The following is a 25,359-nucleotide window of genomic DNA, read 5'->3' as shown; positions in this document are numbered from 1 at the left end:
TTGTGATACATCACATGCGCATTGAAAATGAATTATCAGAGGTAAAGGGTGTAATTTCTTCACCTAGGAGTGCAGCATATATATCGTATCTATAGCCAAAGCCGAGTTGGGGCTGTTCATGGACGCATATTTGGATGCATGCATTTATTAAAATCATTACAAACATTGAATGACTAATTTATTTTGGTTACCTTGCCAAGGCATTCTCAGGCAAGGATGATATTTGCAGAAACTGAATTGGAGGTTGCTTTCTGGAGAGAATATAGTGATAATCTAAATTGTAAAAAGTAACACAAAAAACAAATTTGAGAGATATGGCTAAACTGAGACTTAAATATATTCGAAAGCAGTGTCAGCATGTCATGCTGCTTGTCAAAGATGAGGGGGTCATTTAGTTAAAAACAAGGATAATTAGTTAGAGCTGCTTAAGTAAGGAGTGGGAGAACTTACATAATAATTAATCAAAAGGGTCTCAATTTTGATGATCCAGGTATCGCTCTGTCACTGTGAATTAGACGAGGGTCCTACTAGGACTTTATTTTAAAACATAAAGCATAATGGTTAGAGCCTGTATCCTGTTGGTAAGTAATTCTACATTAGTATTGCAGCTGGATGGGGCAGGAGAACTTACTTGGAGCATTAGACAGAGCGAGGCGGTCCGCTTGTGCGTGTTCCTCGCTGTCAGAATTTCAATTATGGGCGCCTAAAACTATAAAGGCGCGTGTTTAGTGAAGCGGTAAAATTAAACATTTAAACATCTACAGTACAGCGGTGCGCTAGTGAAGCCTCCTACTACGGGGTACACTTCCGTGGATACTGTCAATTTCTGGAAGTGGGTAGGGGATCTGCTTAAGCGCGTTCGTCGCTGTCAGAGTTGCAGTTGTGGGCGCCTGGAACTGCACGCAATTGTGGACCTGCGCGCGCATGATCAACACGCTACTAATGGCGGCTCCAGCTCCGAGCAAGCTGAGAGCAACGGCTGGTGATACATTCGGACCCCCTTCGTGCCTCGAACAAACGCCAGAATTAAAGTAAGTGTAATCCATATAACTAGGCTCCCCCCACGAAACGTATAATTTTATCGCCTCACTAAATACGCGACTTTGCAGTTCCAGGCGCCCACAACTGCAACTCTGACAGCGACGAACGCGCTTAAGCAGATCCCCTACCCACTTCCAGAAATTGACAGTATCCACGTAAGTGTACCCCGTAGTAGGAGGCTTCACTAGCGCACCGCTGTACTGTAGATGTTTAAATGTTTAATTTTACCGCTTCACTAAACACGCGCCTTTATAGTTTTAGGCGCCCATAATTGAAATTCTGACAGCGAGGAACACGCACAAGCGGACCGCCTCGCTCTGTCTAATGCTCCAAGTAAGTTCTCCTGCCCCATCCAGCTGCAATACTAATGTAGAATTACTTACCAACAGGATACAGGCTCTAACCATTATGCTTTGTTTTAAAATAAAGTCCTAGTAGGACCCTCGTCTAATTCACAGTGACAGAGCGATACCTGGATCATCAAAATTGAGACCCTTTTGATTAATTATTATGTAAGTTCTCCCACTCCTTACTTAAGCAGCTCTAACTAATTATCCTTGTTTTTAACTAAATGACCCCCTCATCTTTGACAAGCAGCATGACATGCTGACACTGCTTTCGAATATATTTAAGTCTCAGTTTAGCCATATCTCTCAAATTTGTTTTTTGTGTTACTTTTTACAATTTAGATTATCACTATATTCTCTCCAGAAAGCAACCTCCAATTCAGTTTCTGCAAATATCATCCTTGCCTGAGAATTCCTTGGCAAGGTAACCAAAATAAATTAGTCATTCAATGTTTGTAATGATTTTAATAAATGCATGCATCCAAATATGCGTCCATGAACAGCCCCAACTCGGCTTTGGCTATAGATACGATATATATGCTGCACTCCTAGATGAAGAAATTACACCCTTTACCTCTGATAATTCATTTTCAATGCGCATGTGATGTATCACAAACATGTGCATGTTATTTCACCAACCCCGGGGAGCACAATAAATGCAAGCCCAAACAAATAAATATGTAGGTTTAAAATGTGTAACTAAAATACCAACTCTTACAGTTTCAGGAAGCTCATCAGTCCTGATGATGATCTAAAGCCATATAGATCGAAACGCCGTCGACATACCCAAGGATTTTGCACTCATTCTATTGTATATAATTGTTTTTTAACCTTGTTGTTGTTGTGTGACAGTTCGTTCACTTTGTTCACTTTCGTCACGTCCTGCACCGTATTATTCACCTGAGCACCTGAAATACAGTATAAATATTTATGTATACTCTATGAAAAAGAAAAGATTAAAATAAATAATTTTTCTACCAATACCTACAGTCTTTGCTCCCCAGCGTTTATTAAATACTCGCTACTCAGACCTTTTTTCTCCAGGACCTAATCAGGCCAAAAACTGAACCATTGTGCCTTCAAAAAGCAAAAAAAACCATTTGAACCTATACACAGGGCAGACCTGAAGTTCTTGTCCTGGAAAGTGGCTTTTCTCATTGCATTGACTTCAGCGAGAAGAGTAGGTGAACTACAAGCTATTACGATTCAGGAGCCTTTCTTGCATTTCCAGGAGGATAGAATGATTCTCAGGACAGACCCGAAGTTCATTCCGAAGGTGCCAACTGATTTTCATTTGAACGAACCATTGGTGTTGAAACGTTTCTTTCCTCATCTATCGACAGCGGCAGAAAGAGTATTGCACTCGCTGGACGTTCAGAGATGTATGAAATTTTACTTGAAAGAAACTAAAACATTTCGCAAGTTTTCTCAGTTATTAGTCTCCTTCAGCGCACCCAGGAAAGGTTTCCCACTGTCAAAGAGGGGAATTGCCAGATGGATTTCCAGTGCAATTGTCTACTGTCATCAAGCTGCTGGAAAGCCTTTGAATGCACGAGTCCGTGCACATTCCACGAGGGCGGTGGCCACATCCACTGCACTGTTTGGAGGAGTGCCAATCCAGGATATCTGCAGAGCAGCAACCTGGGCATCTACGCACGCCTTCACAGGCATTACTGCTTGGAGGCAGCCGCAGAATCTGATGCGGCGGTGGTAGAGGCTGCACTGCGGAATATCATCCAGTAACGGTGAGCCTTTCTTGCATCCCTCCATCCATAATTTCTCTTGTTTAAAAAGTCACATTTTATATAAGTGTTGATATATGTATATAGGATTATGCTTTATTTTTTAATGGTATTGCACGATTATGTAAGGTATCAGGAAAAGGTGCTTTGTTTTTTCACTGCTCGCTATTCTGATTCAGGCATGTGAATCTGTGAAAGTTCCAATACTGGAGTAAGAAAACAAGTTACTTACCTGTAACTTTAGTTCTCCAGTATGTGAATCTTTCATAGATTCACATGCACCCACCCTCCTCCCCTGAGAGGCTCACCTCTGATTTAGCACAGGAAGTGTTATTTGCACAAGTGCGTGAAAAATCTGAGGGGCAGAAGGTTCTCTCTAGAGGGTGAGGAGCTCTGATTGTTTCAGGGAAAAGTTTAGGCTTTTTTACATAACAAAGACTATGGGTTGCAAAAGGGAAATGGGCCTAGGCCTCTTTTCAGTTTGCTATACTACTAAGCACTGCTTTTTTTATGTACCGGAGACTCCTGTCTCGACGACGGGGAATGATTCAGGCATGTGAATCTATGAAAGTTCCAATACTGGAGAACTAAAGTTACAGGTAAGTAACTTGTTTTCTTAGTGGATTCTTAAACCTGTAAATTCTTTATCACCATCCCATCTCATTCAGTGGAATGGACTCTCCACCATCTTTACGTAGAATCCAAACTGATCCGTTAATAAGCCCAGTGTCTGACAGCTTGGACAGAATTCAAAGAAACTGACACCAGCGAGCAGGGGTTGCATGCATATGTAGCTCCAATGTCCCTTCTGGGGCTAGATGAACACCGCGCAGGGCCGCATGGCGCCACATAGCTCTGTGTGGGGGCAATTCTAGTAAAGATTTCTAGATCCAGTCTGGCACATGAGGTTCTCTTCCAGGGGATCCTCATCAATAGTCATAAGCATTAGAATATTTCCGCCCATGCACGGGACCCCGGAAACACTATATTATATGTGCCCCATATATATATATCAGCCAAATACACAATAGAGCTGGATTATGCTGTAAGGAATTTCCACCATACATGAACATAAGCATTAGAAAACATGAAAATCAACTCCAAAGATTGTTTTGAAACGGTTTTAATGCTGAAAAAGCAGTAGAAATTCTCATTATATCCTGAAAGCATAGAAAGCTGACTGAAAAGCTAACCTGTAGCTGCATGATACCAAAAACTGACACTGTGCCTTTAAGGCACTCATGACCCCCAGTATCCCATCATGCCTCAGGGGTGACAGTTGGGTCAGTTCATTTCGGCTCCTTCAGGAAGGATCCTGGTTACACAGCTCCACTCTTTTTTTTCAATTTTCCAACAGAAGATTCACTCAGTTCAACTTTTTTGACCTTACATCGACGTTTTTCATCTAGTCAAGTAGGTTTTCTCTTGTTGGTTTGCTTTTTCATCTTGAAATGCCTTCCCTTTTTGGCAAATGCCCTTGTGGCAAGAAGAAGGCAAAGACGGACAGCCATGAGGTATGCATTCTGTACTTACCTGAAGACCATGACCCAAGGACCTGCCCTCACTGTGAATCTCTGTCATCAAGAACTTTAAAGGACAGAGAGAGGATTCGTGTCTATAGCCCATAGGTCTTAAAGAGGGAGGTCCCCAGCCAAGAAGAGGTCCAGAGAACCTTCAAAGGGCGAGTCTTCTCATCCTACAGATTCAGCGTCTGGCTCGGCGCTGAGAAAGGAGCAACCGGTGGGTCATTCTTCAAAAAAACGACGTGTATCAGTGTACGGCGGGCTCACCGTCAAGAACATGTATGTCGTCATCGAGACGTCCAGACCTTCCGCCATCGTCCACTCTGCGACCATCGGCGTCGAGAGATAAGACCCCTCTGCCGTCGTCAACCGGGCGACGGTCGGCGTCGAGGGGCATTAAACCTCCGCCGTCGACAACCGGGCAACGACCGGCGTCGAGGTGACTCCTCCGCTGACGTCAACTGGGCGATGTTCAGCGTCTAGGGGTAAGGAGCCTCCGCCTTCGTCGTCGTCACGACGTTCGGGCTTGAGAGCTGGCTCACCTCCGTCGTCGCAGCCTAAGCGACCGACATCGAGAGCCACAAGTCCTCCGCCGTCGGCAACCAGGCGTCTATCGACGTCAGAGGATCTTCATCGATGTCGCGTAGACGTTCGAGGGCGACCAATACCCCTCCGCCGACGTCACGTAGGCATTCGATGTCCAGAGAGGAAGCTCCGTCGTCGGCCACACAATGCCGATCGACGTCTAGGGACCATCATACATCACGCCATTCGCCGTCGAGGCATACAACGTCTAGTTTGTACGATCGACCGACGCCGCAGAGAGTCTGCGTCGAAGGAAAGTACCTCGTCGACGGCGGAGCAGCGCCGGTCGAGGTCGAGAATCAGTGGTCGAGGCATGTGCCTTCGGAGCATTCGACGTCTAGGTGCCAAGAGCGGTCCAGATCGACGTCGAGACGACGTGAGCGAGCTGAGCGCTCGGCTACAAGATCCAGGGATGGTTCAGTAATCCTTGTGACTGAATCAGCCTCCCGCCACTCTTCGGGCTCTTCCAGATCCCAGTCAAGATCCAGGAGTCCTGCCCGCAGACCTCCAACAGAGGATGTGCAGTTGTCTCCCAGATGGAATAGGCCTCTGCACAATTGGCGAGACTCATGAGCCACAAGGCGGCTGCAGGAATATGTCAGCCCAGTGCACAGATCTCCACTAGTCGAGGAAGTGGATAGACACAGCCCTCCCAGGCGCAGAGAAAGATCGCCTATGAGACAAGCAGCATCTTGTTCCCCTGCACGAGAAGAACGTTCAGGGAGGTCTCTCGAGAGGAGACGTACTCGTTCCCCAAGACAGGAGGTACCAGCCAGAAGGTCTCAAGAAAGAAGAGCTCGAACACCAGCTACTTCTTCAACCTTATACCTGCTCTTCCGTGCAGGATTACTCCCCCCACCTTGATGGATAGCCCTATCTCTAGAGTTTCCCCGGTGGACGATATCAACACCTACCATGATGTCCTACAGAGGGGTGCACTGAAATTGAACATAGAGATGTCTGTGCCACAGGTCTCTACGACAGTCATCTTTGAGACTCTGCACCAAAAGTCGGGGTCTCGTCCAGTGCTACCGTTGATCATGGATCCTGTAAATGATGTGTTCCTGGCTCCAGCATCAGTAAAAGCGGTGCTGGCCCTCATCCAGAAAAAGTATAAGGGCGCACCATCTGATCCGATCTTTGTGAAATCAAACCCTACCGCCGACTCAGTAGTTGTGGCGGCGGCACGAAAAACACTGTCTCACCCTCTTCCTCAACTCCTGACAAGGACAGCAAGTTGCAAGGTCTGCAGTTCTGCCGCTTTGACGCTGAAGGTTTCCAGCACGGCTGCGCTGTTAGGCAGGTACGATAGAGCCTTATGGGACTCAATGGAGCGTTTTAAATCGAAATTGCCAGAAGAGGACCAGCAAGACTTCGAAGAGACCCTGACGGAAGGAAGCCTGGTGTGAGAAGTTGGCCTGATACAAGGTGATCACTAGAACTAGTGAGCATCGTATATCAGTCCAAACAACCCTTATGGTGATTGGTTGCAAGTCAACCTTATAGACCAGCTATCCTAATGGTAGCATGGACAAAGTAGTCTTAGGCTAAACTCTTTTGGCATGTGAAGCCAGCTGTTTTACCACATATAACCCCTTGAATATCAAATAAAAGTACTCCACACAGGTAGTTAATAAATATCTTGTTTATTTTCATAACATACACCTCTGAAATCTTTGAGGTCAGAGGGCTAAGCACATGACAAGACTTTTAAGAAAAATACGTTAAGTTTCACAAGTTACAATGTTGCCCTAGGGGCACGTCAAACCATATACTAAACAAGTGGTATAAGTAAATCGATGGAAGGAAAGGAGCTGTCCAGAGGCTGTAGGTTCTCTGGGACTACACTACCCTAACCTTGGGTAAGTAGCAGGAGGCCTACGGGACGCGTGTGCAGAGTGTGAACTCATACGCGAGATGCATAACAAAGTCAATGGACAGTACAAATTACAAAAAGGTAAGTATTAGACAGTTTCGACTAGCTAGGACTAAAACGACTGGAAATCTGGACACTAGGAGAGTTAATCTACCCTTGAGCATCGAAATGCTCTGGTTACCTCACCCACGGGCTGCGGGTGCATAGGTGTCAAAGTGTGTCGGGTTTCCGCGTTGAAGTCTATGGAGCCTGGAAGAAAGATGCTGCAGGTGGCCAGAAGGAAGATGTCCGGAGCGACCCAATGGTGGATCGAGGAAGGTGAAGACCTGAAAGCAGAGGGGACAATGTTCAATCACTAGCCAGTGGCTGGAGTGGAACCAGGAAGTAACCAGATGCTGTCGTCGCCATCAGGTGAAGAGTGGACGCTTGACTCTGCAGCAACGTGGACCAGGTAGTGTCTTGGACTACCAGGATGAAGGCACGAGCTGTCCCACGCAGGCTCTCGCTGTCTGCGGTGTTGGTTCCGGATTCGGCGTCAACAGGCCTTGGCAAAGGCAACCCACGCAGTGAGTGGAAAAGGCTTCTGGTGCGGACCAGGAGGGTCCGGGGTGCTTCTCCTTTGCAGTGAAGCAGGGGCCAGTCTGGAGCAACCAGACCAGCGGTGTGTATTTCAAGGATAGTCTTCTAGGCCACTAGCCCGCCAGCAAGTGACCAGACAACGCGTCGAGCAGCAACCAAGCAAAAGGGCCCCTCGCAGATCTCGTAGATGCTGGAGGGCTGATCTTCTGTGCAGGAGCTGCTCGTGGCTGGAGCTTCTCAATCCCCAAAGCACTTCATCCAGGATGCCACTGAAGTCGTGCTGGAAGCGAAGTGCAGTTTCTCCAAGATGGCCGGTCCCACGTGTCTTGTCGCACTCACGGATCTCAGCTGAGCTGCAGATGTAGGTAGAGGTCGGAGAGGTCTGGAAGTCCGGGTCTCGTTGGGCTCTGAAGTCTGGATCCACCAGGTAAGACGACCAAGTGAACCCCTAGGACGCTTGATGGTGCCTGCAGATGCAGGGTGGTCACTCCTTGGCCACAAGGGAGATTTCTTCAGTCTTCTGTGGAGCATAACGTCTAAGTCCAGAGTTTCTTCTTGTAGAGTTTCAAATCAGGATTAATCTAATTTGGAATGGGACCAGCTCCTACCTTTATTCTCCTAAAGGGGGCTGTACTATGACTAGGTCCCTCCTATGGGTGGGACCAGGAAGGGGGGTGGTTACACCCCCTATCCTTTGTCCGGTTTCGCGCCAGAGCTGGGGCTGGAGTGCTCCAGCAACTGGTTTGAACCGGGGTATGCACAGGGACACCTTGTGTGCCCTAGGCATGTCTCATTCCTTTCAGGCCGGTCCTACCTAATACACAAAATCCTGTCTGGGGTGGTGCTAGCACCTCCCAAGGCAGGAAACCCTTTGTCCAGGCCTCCCTTGCTGGAAGGCTCCCAGCAGCAGGAGGTCAGACTTGTGTCTGTGGTGGCAGCATCCATTTTGTGATGCTGAGGCTTGAGTTAACTTTAACCAGGGTTCACAGTTACATACATGTCGTGTCCCTCTAGAAGGGTGGAATGCTCCCATATTACCCCTGACTTGAAATCCCTGAATTGGCTGCCTTTTGAAGCCAGAATAAATCTGAAAATCGCCTGCATGACACACTAAGCGGTACACCTAAACTCACCCGGCTACCTCGCGCAAACTGACAATCTCTGGGGGGAATTAGAAACACAAGAGGCACAAACAATCTTCTGCTGAAACCTCGAAGATTCCAGAAGGAAAAAACATACAAGCGCTCCTTCTCAGGAATGGCGCCTAGGATTTGGAACTCACTCCTTCCCGAAACCAGGCTTATCTCTTCCACTACACTCTTTAAAAAAGAAGTAAAAGCTATCCTCATGGCTAAATACACTTGAACTATTATCTCGAACTCTGTTAACACTCTGCACCGATCTGTACTACATGTTTGACCCCTTTGCTTATTTGTATGAGTTGTCTTAGTACTCACATGATTGGCTTTGCAGCCACCTATTTGTACTGTGTGATCTATTGACTTATTTGTTTGACTATGTTCCCTCTATGTAAAGCGCTCTATCTGCGAAGATCTTGTTCGCGCTATATAAAACTTTCTAAATAAATAAAATAAAAAATGGATTCTGCATCCCAACCTTCCCTCACTGCACTTATCAGCATGGCTCCTGAGGTCCTGCAATACGGACATTTAAATTTACCACCTGATTGTATGCACATTTTAAAGGAAACAAAACGACCCTCCACAAGAACGTCTTATGCGTTTAAGTGGAAGAGGTTTTTTCTTTGGTGCAGAGGACGTCACTTTGATCCCTCATCAGCACAGGAGGAGGTGATTCTACCTTACCTGCTGTACATAGCAAGATCTGGTCTTAAATATACCTCTATCAGGGTGCACCTCTCGGCCATTACGGCTTATAGGAAGTCTCTTTCTCAGCCCTCTTTCTTCCAGATGGAGGTGGTCAAGGACTTCTTACAGGGGTTGAAGAAAGTGTACCCCCCTGTTAGAAACCCTTCTCCGTGGGAATTAAACCTAGTATTGTCTAAGTTGATGGGCCCTCCCTTTGAACCCATCCACAGAGCTTCTTTGCATCACCTATCGTGGAAGGCTGCTTTTCTAGTTGCAATTACATCAGCGCGCAGAGTAAGTGAGATACAAGCGCTGTGTACAAAAGAACCCTACACTGTTTTCCATCACAACAGAGTAGTCTTAAGGGCACATCCATCGTTTTTACCCAAGGTTGTTTCTGATTTTCATTTAAATCAGTCAATTTCTCCTTTTTTTTCTTCAAATCCTACGACCCCGGCTGAGCTATCGCTGCACTCTTTAGTTCTCAAAAGAGTCCTTAACCCCTTCGCTGCGGCGGCTATTCTGCCGCAGTGCTAAAGGGGCGGCCGCATGCTGGTGACAGAACTGCTCCGTCACCAGCCGCGGTTGAGCTATGCTGGTGACGGAGCGGTTCCGTCATGACCCGCCCCGCTCTTTAGAACGCCCGCGCAGGCGCGAAATCAGCGCCGCGCAGGCGCGGCGGCTGGGCCATGACGGAACCGCTCCGTCATCAGCACAGCGCACCCGCAGCTGATGACGGAGCGGTTCCGTCATCAGCATGCAAAGGGTTAAATTCTATTTGGAAAAGACCAAAGAGAGTAGGAAGACGGACCAATTGTTTATCAACTATGGTCCACTAACTGGCTTTCCAGCTGCCAAGAGATCCATTGCCAGATGGATAGTCTCCTGTATTAAATTGGCTTATCAGCTTGCAGGCAAGCCCTTACTTTTGTCACCTAAAGCACACTCTACTAGGGGGAAAGCGGCAACAGTAGCTTTCCTGCATGATGTCCCGATGTCCGATATTTGCAAGGCTGCAACCTGGAGATCAGTTAATACCTTTACAAGGCATTACTGTCTAGAATCTGATTCCAGGGCTGATACTCAGTAGGACAAGCCTCTGTGAGGAATCTCTTTGGGTAGCCTGCGACCTGTACGAGCTTAGTTGTTTCTAGGCTTAGTATGGTTTATTACTGTATTGTTACTCCTTTGCCCGCAGGGAGATTAGGTGAGGCTCGCTATTCTATTGACTATTGATGAGGATCCCCTGGAAGAGAAGGATTAGTTACTTACCTGTAATCCTAGTTCTCTTCCAGAGGTATCTTCATCAGTCATAAGCAACCCTCCCGCCTCCCCGGGCAAAGGATCTTAACTTGGAGATATTGTTAACCTATTTGTTTCCATGGTTTTTCAATCTCCGAAAAGAACTGACCCAACTGTCACCCCTGAGGCATAATGGGATACTGGGGGTCATGAGTGCCTTAAAGGCGCAGTGTCAGTTTTTGGTAGCATGCAGCTACAGGTTAGCTTTTCAGTCTTTTTAGACTGTGTTTGCAATGCAGCCTGGGAGCTTTCTATGCTTTCAGGATATAATGAGAATTTCTACTGCTTTTTCAGCATTAAAACAGTTTCAAAACTATCTTTGGAGTTGTTTTTCATGTTTTCTAATGCTTATGTTCTTGTATGGTGGAAATTCTTTACAGCATAATCCAGCTCTATTGTGTATTTGGCTGCTATTGCTTGTTTTTATGTATGTATGTCAAATATAATAGTGTTTCCGGGGTCCCGCTCATAGGCGGGAATATTCTAATGCTTATGACTTTGATGAGGATACCCCTGGAAGAGAACTCTGATTACAGGTAAGTAACTAATCCATATTTACTAAGTGATCTGCCTTTACAGCATCTACCAGAAAGAATCTTAAGACGGTAAGTAGCTTGTTCTTATATAGTGGTCTAACAACTTCATAGTCTTCCTGCTATCTGCTTTTTGTAGTGCAGAGGATTGTGGATAGTCACTCGTACATGGTTTCTAACCGTAGATATCCTACATGATTTCTGCGTGGGCAAGAATGTGCAAGATCCTAGGGAAAGAGTTTCAGCAATACCTCCCTGTTGTCATGGGACCCTTGATGAAGACTGCCTCCATTAAGCCTGAAGTTGCACTGCTCGATAGTAGGTGCCAGTAACAATTTAAAAAACATTGTTGGCTGATAGTCCCTTACTTTTCATGAATGCCTTTTTACCCTTATAATACCTCTCAACAGCACAAGACATGGAGAGCATGAGTGATGATGATGGCTGGGAATTTGTAAACCTTGGTGATCAGCAGAGCTTTGGCATCAAAACTGCAGGCCTTGAAGAAAAAGCAACTGCTTGCCAAATGTTGGTAGGTATTCAACTGACTTGGCAACTTACTCTAGACTTCTGAGTAAAGGAAGCTTAAAGAGGGGTTATAGTGGTACATTCAAATATTACAGCTAGATTTGTTTTCCTTATGGTTGTAATGTGCAACTTTTACATTGAATGCCTTAGTATTCCATTGCAGACCACGTATAAAAAAATGAAAACGGGAGAGCCTAGAACTAGGAACTTGGTGAAGGTTACTGCTCGAGGAAGTTCATGTCCAGTTAAATACCACTAGAATTTGAAGCTTTTCCTTCCTGTGAGACAATTGATAAGGAACATAACCTGGAATTGCATATGGCTGAAAACTGACTTAGTAATGTATGTTGGATTTGTTATGTTTTAACAATTCCTCTAAATTGTCAGTACAACTTCAGGTCACCTATGCTCTTTATTTTATACTTCATTTCATGTCATTGTGAAACCTAGGAAAACTGGTAAAATGACAGAATTGCTGTGTTAAACGAGTAAAGGTAATCGGTTGACCTCGTACGCTTTGATTTCTATTTGTAGATTGTCCCACATGGGGATGGCTAGTTTTGCATCTTCAGAAGTATTAAAAAAAGTGACACATTTGAATTGAAATGTAGTAAGTCACAGCTCCTGAAGTTGGTTGAGATTTATTGTTCATAATACCACTCTTTAATGTGCAAAATTAGTCTGTGTATATCGTCTCACTTGAGTGCACCTCTAATGCTTTTCTCCTTGCTGCTTTGTATAAAGTGAAGGTCTCTTGTTGCGCTTTAAAATTGAAGTGCAAATGTTAAAACAAAATCCTTTTGTTTGCAGGTTTGTTACGCCAAGGAACTGAAAGAAGGTTTTGTGGAGTATACAGAGCAAGTTGTGAAGCTTATGGTGCCGCTCCTTAAATTTTACTTTCATGATGATATCCTTGTTCATGTTTACTATTTGTTTTTCTACAACATTTGACACTCTTTTTTGAACTTCATGGTTCACTAAAGTTGTGCAACATTAAGAAGGAATTGTTCTTTTGATTCTTTATTACAAAAGTGAATCCTGTGCCCATGTTATGCTGATTTCAACTAGCATGACACAGGCTACCATCTTAAGTTGGACTGATTATGCACATTTCTTCTTTTTACTGCAGCTTAGTTACAGGGTAGTAATAGTTTGTGTACGATACAGTTCACTTACTGATAACTGGTGCTGTTTCTGATGGCCTTTGTAATTTGCCAGTAATTAATGCATTTTCTTTGCATATTGTTTAAGCATGTGAAGTTAAGACCCTTTCTCTATTTCCTTAACTAAACAAAAGTGTCCGTGTTGCTGCTGCAGAATCCATGCCCTTGCTCCTTGAATGTGCAAGAGTGCGTGGTCCGGAATACTTGACACAAATGTGGCATTTCATGTGTGATGCTCTCATCAAGGCTATTGGAACAGAGCCAGATTCAGACGTTCTCTCAGAAGTGATGCACTCTTTTGCGAAGGTGAGTTGCTTTCACAGTGAAATACTTTGGTAATTTTTCATTCATTGTTCTGAATTCAGTTGGGTTTTCTGGTATCTATCGCAGTGGAAACCTTCCTTCTGGTTTTTGATATGACCCAACCATGGACCAACACCTGCAGACAAGAAAGTACAACAGATTACCTCCTGTGTACCAGTGCTGTTAAAGAAGGCCACAAGAAAGGACATGCCACACTGACTTAATGTTCACATTTTCTTTGAGTTCTCAATCATCAGATCATGCTATGAACTTTTAGTACGGTCAGTAAATTTTTGCAGATTCCTCCGCAACAATGGCCTCGTTTTAGACCCCCTCTCCCCCAAACCTGTGTAGCTTTGTACAATATTGAGCCAGGGAGTAAAGTGGACTGTAACCCACGTACCTCACGCCCTACTGGGGTGGTGGTGCATACTTGGTAACTTCTATTGTACGATTACAGGCTTATATGTATTTGGAAGACCTAAAATCCCCTTCCTCCATGGATGAACACACGCAAGAAATGCTTTCGAAGTTAAAAAGTTGATAATGCCCTACTCTAGAGCAGATTATGATTAAATGTAACGACAAACCATGATTTAAAAAAATAGTAATACGAAACATGAGTAGACTGAGTGGCAACCCATTAGATGGTGTTCATGTAATCAAATTGATAGAATCGGTCTGTATTGAAAAACCTCTCTTCCTAGCCACTAGCTAAGCTTACTTCAGCACCATAGTGCCCATATGAGGTTCCTAGACTGCCTTCAACACACACCTCTGAAACACTACAAGATATTTTCCTGTCTGCTACTGTCCTTTGCCTTGAATTGAAATTGTAATCTGGTTCTAATGGTGTTCTGTGAAAGCATGTGTAACTGGTCGCACCAGTGTTTGAGCGTCATCTGGAATCCCTGCCGCATGTAGTAGACCCAAATTTCCTTCGAAAATCTGTAGGTGTTTCAGCCCCTGGTTTGCTTTGGCATCAGGCTTAAATACAGTTTTCTGCTTTACGAAAAAGTAAAGTCATGCCTTGTGATTCTGCACCCTTGCCTAGCCCCGTTATAAATTGCTGATAATCCTTATGAGCTATAGATGCATTATAAAAGCAATACTTGGCGTCCACTGAACTACTTAACTGAAACATGCAGAAATATGTACATGAATGAATCGAATCCTAGGAGAGAGACAAACAGGAAAATCACACCTTGTATGTGTCTGTGCATTTCAATATTTGAAAAAGCTAGGTAAAAGCCTTATGCTTAATTCAATAATGCAGAATAGTAAAAAAACGAATGAATCCAGAAGTGACTAGAAAGCAAAACAGACTTCAGACTGTTAAACTGAGACCATCAGTAGCTACAGGTCTCTCTTCACATGACTTGTGGAGTTAATTTCATTCCCAAACCAATGGCATCTAATATGAAACTTCCAAGTCTGCAGCATCAAAGAAACTATCTGTAGGAAGCTGGGTACTTGTTACAGTACCCTCCACTCCACTTTTCACCTCGCATTTGATGCAATGTTGACTGATGTGGAATGGGTTCCTGCTAACCAGGTCCTCAGTACCAGTGTTTTTCTAAAAATGTACAATTATTCCCATCCCCCCCCCCCCCCCCCCCCACCCTCTGTAAGCCTCCAGTAAGTGGACCTAGGGTCTGAGGTACTAAAGAGGGTCCTTAAGGGCAGCAGCACGAATTGCACCTCTCTAAGGGAACCCCTTACCAAACACATGACAAACTGCTATTGCAGGATTTCTTGGTGCAACAAAAGTGAAAATACCTCCCTGTGTGCCATGTCCCCTACCGCTGCATATAATATTTGTAAGTCACCCCTACAGCAAGCCTAACATCCCTAAGGCAGGGTGCTGAATATTACATGTGAGGGCATACCTGCATGAGCAGATATGCCCCAGAGCTGGTCAGTCCGATTACTGGCAATACAAGTGACCAGGTATGTCATTTTAAAACATATGCTGGACACTGGTGAAAACAAGTTCCCCAGCTACATGATGGCTTCACTGAAAATAGGGATTTTTGATGGATACATCTGCCAGTGGATTCCTCACCTTGTGAATATCCCCTGCGTCAGCAACATTCGGAAATTCTTTCGTAGCTCTTCACGTCGACATGGACGATGTCACAGAAGCACGGCATCGCGCGCGGCTCCGCTGATGTCACTGAATCCATAATAGGACCCCGTCAGAGTGATGACATCAGTTCCCTTTTTTCTGCGTCGTCGACGCTAACTGTTTTTCTAAGGATTCCCAGTTGCTCGTTGAATACTTTCACTGATACTTGTTTCGAGTTATAACTTGTGTTCAAGGCATGTGGGCTGCTGAATTCATATCTGTGCATAGATCGCTGCCTAGTGTTGGGTCCGGATGATTGCACATTGTTGTATTGGAAGAGTCTTCGCAGTATCACGAGATAGGTGGCTCCTTCCCTGGACTACAGTGCGCATGGGCATCCTCTCCATCCTCAGATTGTTGTTTTCCCCCATTGGGTTCGGATATTACTATCTTAGCTCAAGTTAGGAAAACTTTCTACAAAGCCAAAAGGCTTTCGACAGCGTCTGTAACGTTTCGTTCGGTACCGGTAACTTTGTTTCGAGTGGACATCGAGGAATCAGACGGTTTTCTTTCCACTCGACCCGATTTTCGATCTACAATGGAAAGAAGCCCATTCAAGAGGTGTCCACTTTGCAATGCAAAATACCCGCACATCGATGTCCACCCGGTGTGCAACAAGTGCCTGTCTCCGGATCACAACGAAGCCAACTGTATGGCCTGTGCCCGGTTCAGGTCAAAGAAAACTCTTCGGATTCGACGCGCGGCTCGATTAGAGTCGCAGAGATCAGCGCCTAATCCAGACAACCTCTTCGGGACCGAAGACGAGGAGGTCATTGATCTGGAGGATCGGGAAGAACACTCGGATCCTGTTTCAGACCATGACTCAGAGTATGACGCCGAAGATGAAGAAATGTTGGAAGAAGAAAACGTTGTCGATAATATAGGAGACGACGCAGAGGCCCTTGGGCCGTTGAAGATGGCCCAGGCGAGGAGCTAGGCCCAACCGTTGATACGGGGGTTGACTATGAAGCACTCGATGAGGCTTAGGTCGAGGGATTGCCACGAGGCCTTACCCAAGATCTATCACATCGTTCTACAGCCCCGCATAAAGGCCTGGCTACGGACATACATAAAGAGCCATCGGTATCGAAAATGCCATCGGTCGATCCTAAGAAATCGAAACCGAAAGCATAACTACCAAAAACGAAACCGAAAATGCAACTAACTATGGTCTGCTCCAAGGCCTCAAACCCCGCGGAGCCGAAGAAACAGAAGGCCGTCTATACCGAGAAGTTCAAAAAGGTCGAGAAGCCGAAGGTTGGGGCACCGAAGACCAAGGTCAAGGCTGTCGAACCGACGAAGTCGGCGTCAAGTCGACTCAGTCAAAAGGCTCGAACCGAGAGAGGGGGTCGATCCTCGGACAAGGCCCGAGACCAAGACATAGACTGGCTCCAAGGACCTTGTCGAGTCGACTCAGCCGACCCCATTCATATCAAAACAGGTGTCGGAGTCCTTCCAACGCGTCAAAGAAAAGGCTGCAACGGTCGGACCAAAGAAGGCCCCAACCCCGAAGTTGGTCGGCAACCTTCAGACCGCATCGACACTAATCAAATTCGGGTTGCCACCGATGGTGCGACCGTAAATGTTCGAACCGAAAAAGGTTATTGGAGCCATTAAAGGAGTGTCAATGGGAAAAGGGGCTACAGAAGAGCCTGAAGAACAGGAGTCGAGGCAGTTCATCGACTCAGACAATGGTAGACTATCCATTTTTAAGAGGAAAATAATACCAGAAACACCCATGGAGTCATATAAGATTCCATTAAAGAAGAAGAGGGATTCAACCACATCACCAGTTCTTGTGGAACCTCTGCAATCCTATGTACAAGAACCTCACTCTTTTTCACCCACATATGTGGATACAGGGGATGACGATAATGAGGGTGACACTTATCATGTGGACACTGATCCCGACGATCAGAACCAACCATGGGCAGACCCAGCTGAGCCAAGGGATCCACAGAATGCCCCTGACACACAAACATACAATGTGAAAACTTCTCCTACTGAGGACACTACTGCCTTTAACGCCCTTATTGAAAGGGCGGCGGGTAACCATGATGTGCAACTACATGCTGACCCTATTGAGGAAGATTTTCTGGTAGACACCTTTTCAACTTCGGAAAGAACCGTCAAGACTCTGCCCATGCTGAAAGGGGTCCTTAAGCATGCTGATGACATTTTTAAGGAGACCACCAGAGCAAGGGTATTGAACCCTAGAATTGAAAAAAAATAGACCGGCACCTGTGGACCCTACTTACATAAGAGGACAGTTGCCATTGGACTCATTAGTTGTTTCTAATGCACGTAAGAGAGCAAACTCCCAAACTACAGGTGATGCTCCTCCTCCTGACAAGGAGTCGAAAGTACTAGAAACTTCAGGAAAAAGGGTGGCAGCGCAGGCAGCTAACATCTGGCACATTGCCAACACTCAGGCACTCTTATCCAGATATGACGGGGCCCATTATGATACCCTTGAGACACTGTTGCAACACCTACCAGATCAGTACAAGGAGGGAGCGGAGCTGCTAATCCAAGAAGGAAAGCTTATAACCAATGCTTCCATCAAGTGCGCGCTAGACGCAGCTGACACTGAAGCCAGAGCCATTAACACTAGCGTCATGTTAAGAAGACATGCCTGGTTAAGAATCTCTGGATTCAAACCAGAGATACAAACTACTATCCTCAATCAGCCAGTTAACCCGGACTACTTATTTGGGCCTGAGGTTGACACCACCCTTGAAAAGATTGACACCGAGATTGCAAAGTCTATGGGGGCTCTGCAGTCACAGCAGTTTCGGGGTGGCTCTTTTCGTCGCTCCAGTAATAGAGGACCTTCAAGAGGCCTAAAGACACAGCAGACACGGTATAATAAAGGAGGTACACAAACCACCTACAATAAACACAACAGTGGTGGATATCGTGGAAACTACATCCAGTGCAGAGGATAAGGAAACAACAATTCCAGATCCTCTGCCAATAACAAACAGTGACCCCCCGACCATATAACACCTGACGGGGGGCGACCAACAGTTCCTGCCGGTCTGGAAATCCATCACCACAGACAGGTGGGTGAGAGACATTGTCCAGTACAGGTATTGTCTAGAGCTGACATCCACTCCACCCAACATACCACCAAGACACTGTCCTATGTCCGCAGAGCACTTACACTTATTGCAGCAGGAGGTCATCAGCATGCTGCAAAAAGGAGCCATAGAGCTCGTGCCTGTAGAAGACCAAGGCTCAGGGGTGTACTCTCTGTATTTCTTAATACCCAAAAAGGACGTGTCTCTCAGACCCATACTGGACCTAAGGCCTCTAAACTGATACATTCTGTCGGAGCATTTTCATATGCTCACCTTACAGCAGGTTCTACCGTTACTCAGTCAGGGAGACTTCCTCGCAACACTAGATCTGAAAGATGCGTATTTCCATATACCCATACACCCATCACACAGAGTATCTCAGGTTCACTATTCAAAACCAACATTATCAGTTCAAGGTCCTCCCTTTCGGAGTAACGACCGCACCCAGGGTGTTCACAAAAAGTGCCTGGCGACAGTAGCAGCACACCTAAGGAGACAGCACATACATGTCTACCCCTATCTGGACGACTGGCTTATTCAAGCAAAGACGGCCCAGCAGTGTGCCAGCCACATGTCCCGCACCATTCATCTTCTTCACAGTCTGGGATTCTCGCTGAATTATCCAAAGTCACATCTTCAGCCCTGCCCACGTGCGACTACCTGGGCGCGACAATAGACACTCTGGCAGGCAAAGCTCAGCCAAATTCAGCGAGGATAAACAGCATGCAATTGCTGAGTTCAGACCCCAACACTCCCAGCAAGAGTGTTCATGCAGTTGATAGGCATGATGGCCTCCTGCATCTTCATAGTCCCGCACGCGAGACTGCATATGCGCCCGCTTCAGGAGCACTTAGCACGTCAGTGGAATCAGGCTCAAGGACAATGGAAAGACCTGGTGTTGGTGAGCGGTCGGGCATACAACTCTCTGCATTGGTGGAACCCACAAAACCTTTATAAGGGCTGACCGTTCCAAGAGCCTGTACCACAAATAATACTGACGACGGACGCTTCTCTCCAAGGATGGGGAGCTCATGTACTCCATTACACAGTGCAGGGACTATGGACGACACAGCAGAAAAAGATGCACATCAACCTTCTGGAATTTATGGCAATCTTCATGGCAATGAAGGCTTTCAAAGTACACCTGTGCAACAAGGTCGTGTTGATCCGGACGGACAACATGACTGCCATGTACTACATACAGAAGCAGGGAGGAACACACTATCCACAGTTGTCTCATCTGGCTCAAAGCATGTGGAAGTGGGCCATTCAGAGGAACATCTTCCTCATGGCGGAACACCTCCCGGGCAATGACAACCAGATGGCGGATCTGCTCAGCAGACACAGCCACCAGATGCACGAGTGGGAGATACATCCATCAGTACTCCAGCCGTACTTCCAGCAGTGGGGTCATCCAGAGATAGACCTATTTGCCACAAGGGAAAACGCAAAATGCCAAAGCTTCGCCGCCAGGTTTCCACATCCGCAGTCTCAGGGCAATGCGATATGGATGAACTGGTCAGGCAGGTTTGCGTACGCTTTTCCCCCAGCACCTCTTATACCGCTGGTGGCACGCAAGCTGAGGCAACACTCGATGACTCATCCTGGTTGCTCCAACGTGGGCACGCCAGCCATGGTACACCACGCTAGTAGAACTTTCCGTGGTACCACATCAAAGACTGCGGCTAACACCCAGACTTTTAACGCAGAGCCATGGCGAAATTCAGCACCCAGATCTGCAACAGCTCAACCTGGCGATCTGGCTCCTGAAGTCTTAGAATTTGGCTACCTCAATTTGCCACCAGAATGTATGCACATCAGGGAGGCAAGAAGACCCACAACCAGAGCATGTTATGCGGCTAAATGGAAAAGGTTTGTCATATATTGTACCACTAATGACATTAACCCACTGGATGCATCTATTCAAGACATTATCTGTTATTGTTGCACTATACAGATGTAATTTGGCGTACAGTTCCATTCGTATACATTTGTCCGCATTAGCAGCTTATCTTCAGAACAGGCAGCACCTCTCACTATTCAGAGTGCCTGCCATTAAAGCTTTTCTGGAGGGACTCAAAAGAGTGATCCCTCCCAGACACCCACCTTCACCAGTCTGGAACCGAAATGTGGTCCTCACCAGACTGATGGGACCACCTTTTGAACCTCTGCACTCTTGTGAGATTCAAATTCTGACCTGGAAAGTTGCTTTCCTAGTAGCCATTACCTCACTAAGAAGAGTTAGTGAGCTCCAGGCACTAACCATTCAAAAGCCATTCATACAGGTCCACGCAAATAGTTGTACTACCAACCCTACATTCATGCCTAAGGTGATTTCGCAGTTCCACATGAACCAAACCATAGAACTGCCAGTTTTCTATCCTAATCCGGAAAATGTTGCAGAAAGATCTCTACACATATTAGATGTCAAGAGAGCTCTTATGTACTATGTAGACAGAACGAAGGATTTCAGGAAAACAAAACAACTGTGTGTTGCCTTTTCTCCACAGCACAAAGGCAACCCCATTTCCAAAGCAGGAATAGCCAGATGGATTGTTAAGTGTATACAGATTGGCTATGCAAAGGCTAAACGCACACTAACCATTCCTCCAAGAGCACACTCCACACGTAAGTTAGGAGCATCCATGGCTTTCCTGGGGAATATTCCTTTAGAAGAGAAATGTAAAGCAGCCACATGGTCCACTACACATATATTTACAAAACACTACTGCGTAGATGTACATTCAAGGCCGCAGGCAGCTGTAGGACAGGCTGTTCTCAAAACTCTTTTTCAGACTGCTGCAGCTGGCACGGGCAGCCGCCGCTAACAAGAGGGACTGCTATGTAATCTATGCACAGATATGAATTCAGCATCCCACCGAATATGCTACTTACCAGTATGCATCTGTTCTTGGCATGTAGGGCTGCTGACATTCATATCGCCCACCCTCCTCCCCGGCGCCTGTAGCAGCTGTAGCATTCAGAATTACTATGTAGCATGGACATCACTCACTGTATTACACTCCATCTCTGCCACAATGGCGAAAAACAATCTGAGGATGGAGAGCATGCCCATGCGCACTGTAGTCCAGAGGAGGAGCCACCTATCTCGTGATACTTCGAAGACTCTTCCAGGACAACAATGTGCAATCAACCGCACTCAACACTAGGCGGCGATCTATGCACAGATATGAATGTCAGCAGCCCTACATGCCAAGAACAGATGCATACTGGTAAGTAGCATATCTTTCCTTTTGATATGTCATCAAGGAAATCTGTATTCAAGCCCTGTGGTGCGTGTGGAAAGTTAATGTCTATAACTGATCTGCACGAGGACTGCACTTGGTGCCTGTCATCGGACCACGACGTCAAAGGATGCTCCAGCTGGAATAAGATGAACCCGAAGGTGCTGCGAGAGAGACTAAGCTGCTCGTACCGAAACTAAAGGAGAAGAGAGGTCCCGCTCGAAGTCTATCGGCTTCGAGGTCGTCTTCGGGGCATGCTTCTCGATATAAGAAGCATGGGTCGCGGCGTCACTCTGGAAGAGAGTCGGTTCCGAAGTCGAAAACTCCAAAACATCGACATTGGAAGGACTATGTCTCTCCTTCGCCTATTGCATCGAATCTGGAGTCTCAAAGGTAAGCCTTCTTCTGTGGCTTCTCCAGAGCATTCCCTGGCTCCGGCTTCGAATCCTCCCCCGGCACCAACGCACTCCATCTTGGGAGGAGGCGGAGGCTCCACTGCCTGAAGGGTCTTCGACTCCGATGGTTCCTCCCTCTGGTCTGGTTGGCCCGACTCAGATTGTACCACAAAAGGAGCAGTGTCTGGGGCCATACCCGCCCTTTCCAGGCCCGGGTCAAGACCAGACGCATTATTTAAATGCGATGTACGGGGTCTTCAAGAGCCATGTGCCCCTCTGGAGCACCATCCTGTCCCATTGGTCCAATGGCCTACAATCTGGGTGTCCCGCAGACTTATGCACAGGCACAGTTTATGCCTTTTCTGCCGGCGATGCCGTCCTGGCATTTCCCGGCTCCAAGATCATCGACGCCGATACCATCTTCACCCGCTCAGATTCCGACTTTACCTCGTACGTTCCAGGCTGTACCTCCGTATCCGGTCACGGCGCCGGCTCCGTCTGAGTCGGTTGTGGCTCCATCGACGCCGATCCCGAGGATGAGGTCTAGACGGGAGGCTCAAAGGCTATTGGAGGAGCAAAGGTATCGAGCAGAGGACATGAAGGAGGAAGAACAGAAGGAATCTGAGGACTTGTTTGAAGAGGTTAAGGAGGCAAGTGGCCTGGAGTGATCTCCAGAATGAGAGCTTTCTTCAACTCCTGATGTCCCATCAAAGGATGTTGCACCATACCACAGTCTTTAACAAGCATTTACAATGCAATGGTCTCTGCATTGTTAAAGTTAGAGCTATTGGCATTGCTCATTACTTTTATTTATGTTTTTGTTTTTAAAACATAAATAAATGGCATTGTCATTTACAATGCCAATAGCTTAATCGCTCGCAAATGCGAGACCTATTGCATTTGCACCCACACACAGACACACACACAAAACCACACACAAACACAAAGCAAACCACACACATACAAAGCCACCCACACTGAGCAACCTACAGAGCCACGCTCATAGTCATTCACATTGAGCCACCCACACACAGTCACCTACACACACACACAGAGCCACCCTCACAAAGACAGAGCCATGCACACATAGACCCGCCTACAAAGCTACCCACACAGAGCCACAAAAACAGAGCCACACACACATAGACCCACCTACAAACAAAGCTACCCACACAGAGCCACAAAAACAGAGCCACAAAAACAGAGCCACAAAAACAGAGCCACACAGACAGAGCCACACAGACAGAGCCACACAGACAGAGCCACACAGACAGAGCCACACAGACAGAGCCACACAGACAGAGCCACACAGACAGAGCCACACAGACAGAGCCACACAGACAGAGCCACACAGACAGAGCCACACAGACAGAGCCACACAGACAGAGCCACACAGACAGAGCCACACAGACAGAGCCACACAGACAGAGCCACACAGACAGAGCCACACAGACAGAGCCACACAGACAGAGCCACACAGACAGAGCCACACAGACAGAGCCACACAGACAGAGCCACACAGACCGAGCCACACAGACAGAGCCACACAGACAGAGCCACACAGACCGAGCCACACAGACAGAGCCACACAGACAGAGCCACACAGACAGAGCCACACAGACAGAGCCACACAGACAGAGCCACACAGACAGAGCCACACAGACAGAGCCACACAGACAGAGCCACACAGACAGAGCCACACAGACAGAGCCACACAGACAGAGCCACACAGACAGAGCCACACAGACAGAGCCACACAGACAGAGCCACACAGACAGAGCCACACAGACAGAGCCACACAGACAGAGCCACACAGACAGAGCCACACAGACAGAGCCACACAGACAGAGCCACACAGACAGAGCCAGACAGACACAGCGCCACACACACACAGCGCCACACACACCGACAGACAGACACAGCGCCACACACACCGACAGACAGACACAGCGCCACACACACCGACAGACACAGCGCCACACACACCGACAGACACAGCGCCACACACACCGACAGACAGACACAGCGCCACACACACCGACAGACAGACACAGCGCCAGACAGACACAGCGCCACACACACCGACAGACAGACACAGCGCCAGACAGACACAGCGCCACACACATGGGCCCGCTCTGGGGTTGAGCCAGATGTCTTCAATCTGTGGGGAGTCCTGGGAAGGGGGTCGCAGATTCTGCAGAGTGCAGTTCCTGGCATTGGGCTGATCGAGGGTGCTCACAGCGGAGGCCTAATTCACACCGAGGTGTGAAAAACATCAACCCTCATTGAGAAGTTTAAGGTCTTTTAAAGACCTGTCAAGTACTCGGGTGTGACTGTGTGTGTCCCTGAAGCTGTTTCAGCCGGGCTCACATACACAAGCTGGGGGGGTGCTGGGGGGGGGGGGCTGGGGGAGCAGGCTGTAGTGTAGCCCTTTGAGTGAAATGGATGATGCGCGCCCGGAGCTGTGGGTCCCGTGACACACGTCCCCCGCCCCCAGCAGGGAGGCACAGAGATGCCCGCCATGAGAGGGAAAGAAGAAGGAAGACACAGAGAGATTCTGATCCCCCCTGCCCCCCATGGGAGAGGCACAGAAAAGGTGGGTGGATGAATGATGGGTGGATGGATGGATGTAAGGCTGAAGAATGGATGGATGTGTGAAAAGGTGGATGGGTGGGTGGGTGGGTGGGTGGGTGGGTGGATGGGTGAAAGGGTGGATGGAAGGAAGGATGAAAGGGTAGATGGATGAAGGGTGGATGGATGGATGGATAAAAGGTTGCATGAATGATGGATGTGTAAAAAGATGGGTGGATGAATGATGGGTGAATGGACGGATGAAAGGGTGGGTGGGTGGGTGGATGGATGAATGATGGATGTATGGATGGAAGGGTGAAAGGGTGGATGAAGGATAGGTTGGTGAAGGACGGATGAAGGATGGACGGATGAAGGATGGACGGATGAAGGATGGACGGATGAAGGATGGACGGATGAAGGATGGACGGATGAAGGATGGACGGATGAAGGATGGACGGATGAAGGATGGACGGATGAAGGATGGATGGACGGATGAAGGATGGATGGATGGATGGACGGATGGATGGATGGATGGATGGATGGATGGATGGACGGATGAAAGGGTGTATGGATGGATAAAAGGCTG

General features: G+C 47.1%; 1 protein-coding gene across 1 annotated transcript in view; it reads left to right on the top strand.

The window, feature by feature from the left end:
- Positions 1-25,359, top strand: part of IPO5 (importin 5) — a 397,964-nt gene that overhangs the window by 208,759 nt on the left and 163,846 nt on the right. The window contains exons 16-19 of the mRNA XM_086947880.1: positions 11,543-11,675; positions 11,768-11,889; positions 12,696-12,792; positions 13,182-13,354. Coding sequence (XP_086804006.1) covers positions 11,543-11,675; positions 11,768-11,889; positions 12,696-12,792; positions 13,182-13,354 — 525 coding nt within the window. The remainder of the gene's footprint in view (positions 1-11,542; positions 11,676-11,767; positions 11,890-12,695; positions 12,793-13,181; positions 13,355-25,359) is intronic.

The sequence above is a fragment of the Lissotriton vulgaris genome, assembly GCF_964263255.1.
Source record: "Lissotriton vulgaris chromosome 8 unlocalized genomic scaffold, aLisVul1.2 SUPER_8_unloc_1, whole genome shotgun sequence".
In the NCBI taxonomy this organism is placed as follows: domain Eukaryota; kingdom Metazoa; phylum Chordata; class Amphibia; order Caudata; family Salamandridae; genus Lissotriton; species Lissotriton vulgaris.
Note: the sequence above shows the minus strand (reverse complement) of the source record. Positions and strands in the feature narration are given on the sequence as shown.